Raw genomic sequence first — 1,557 nt, forward strand, 5'->3', positions numbered from 1 at the left:
GGTGTCCAGGTAGAAAGGCAGTCCGGAGCGCGGCAGGCACAGTGACGGTTGGGATGCAGTGAGTAGATGTTCGATGTCCTCGAACTTCCGTTGGCATTCGTCGGACCAGACGAATTCTTCCGCAGTGATGAGTTCTTGGATCGGTTTGACGAGGGCGGATGTTGAGAAATACTTCGTGGTCGCGCAGTCTCTGGAGTACCCATTCGAAGTTGCTCATGAGTGACGGCCACGAGCTACCGTAGATTACGATATCGTCAATGTAGACGAGACACCCGCTCCCTAGACGATCTTCGAGGAGTTTGGTCGTCATCCGTTGGAACGTGGCAGGAGCGTTGATAAGTCCGAAGGGCATGACGCGAAATTGGTATAGTCCGGTAGGGGTGGCGAAGGCAGTCTTCGGTTTGTCTTCCTCCTTGATTTTGATTTGGTGGAAGCCGGCACACCGGTGATTTAGTGATCACGTGTTCCACTTCCCCTAGCTGATCGTGGAGATCTTCGATGATGGGCAGCGGGAAGGTATCCGGGACGGTGACGTCGTTGAGGGCGCGATAGTCGACGTACATCCGCCACTCCCCGGTTTTTTTTTGGAACCATGACTATTTGTGACCTCCACGGGCTGTCTGACTCTTCGATGGCCCCCGCGGCCAGCAGGTCTTGGACCTGTCGCTGGATTTCCTGCTTCTGTTCCGGTGAGTATCGCCGGGTGCCCTGCTTGATGGGCTTACTGTCCCCCGTGTCGATCCGGTGTTCTAGTACCTTACAACGTCCGACCTTCGTAGCTGTCCATGTCGAGTCGTAGGCTGTGAGCAGCTTGAGTATGTCCTGCCTCTGACTGACGGACAGTGATGGGTTAATGCGCTCTTCGATCTGGCTGAGTGTGAAGGATTCTTCAGCTTCCTGAAGGGCACTCACCCTGGAATCGCATTCCACTAGGTCGGGGTCTTGGACCAGTGGTAGGTCTCCGTGATGGGTGGCCAGCCTTTCGCTGGCTAGGTCGACGGCGGCGCCTAACTGTTGGAGTGCGGGCAGCCCCAACATCGGGTACTTCATCATGGGTGTAGGTAGGACGTAGAAGTCCAGTTCAACGACCTGACCATTCACCGACGTGGTGATGCGGACTTGCGAATCGCACTTGCTGTATCCGCCGACGCCTTTGACTTGTAGTGGATTCTCGAGGCCGGTTACGGAGAACTGCGTTTGAACGTCCAGGTTTTTGAGCAGTGGTTCCGGGAAGATATTGATTTCTGCTCCAGTGTCTACCATGAACGGTAGTAGACGTCCTGCCACCGGAAGTTGCACATGTCGACAGTTGCGGCGGTTCACCTCTTGAGCCCCCACGAGTAGACTATCTGCGGTTTCTACCCGTCCGGCACCGAGCGGTTCGTCGCTGAACAGGGCTTCGTCGTCTCGGTCGTCCCGGTGGCTCTGGTGCGCCATACCATCCCGTTTCCGTTCTCGACGCTGCTTGGCATTGTAGTAGTAGCGGGGTTCCTTCTCGAATTTCTCGTTGTACATGTTCGCGAGAGTCCGTAGCAGTTCTCTGTTGTTCTTGATGTC

The 1,557-nt window shown here is 55.6% G+C and overlaps 2 protein-coding genes across 2 annotated transcripts; both read right to left on the reverse strand.

Moving 5' to 3' along the window:
- Positions 1–172: 172 nt before the first annotated feature.
- Positions 173–352, reverse strand: GNI_215070 (KRAB-A domain protein; the record flags this gene model as incomplete). The annotated part of the gene is made up of 1 exon (XM_011135555.1): positions 173–352. A coding segment is annotated over one exon (180 nt), but the record flags the coding sequence as incomplete, so codon positions are not given.
- Positions 353–450: 98 nt separating this feature from the next.
- On the reverse strand, positions 451–1,515 carry GNI_215080 (retroviral aspartyl protease; the record flags this gene model as incomplete). The annotated part of the gene is made up of 1 exon (XM_011135556.1): positions 451–1,515. One exon carries the CDS (start codon positions 1,513–1,515, stop codon positions 451–453), a length of 1,065 nt encoding a protein of 354 aa, XP_011133858.1.
- Between the last annotated feature and the right edge of the window lie 42 nt (positions 1,516–1,557).

This window comes from Gregarina niphandrodes (genome assembly GCF_000223845.1).
Source record: "Gregarina niphandrodes unplaced genomic scaffold scaffold00154, whole genome shotgun sequence".
Classification (NCBI taxonomy): Eukaryota; Apicomplexa; class Conoidasida; order Eugregarinorida; family Gregarinidae; genus Gregarina; species Gregarina niphandrodes.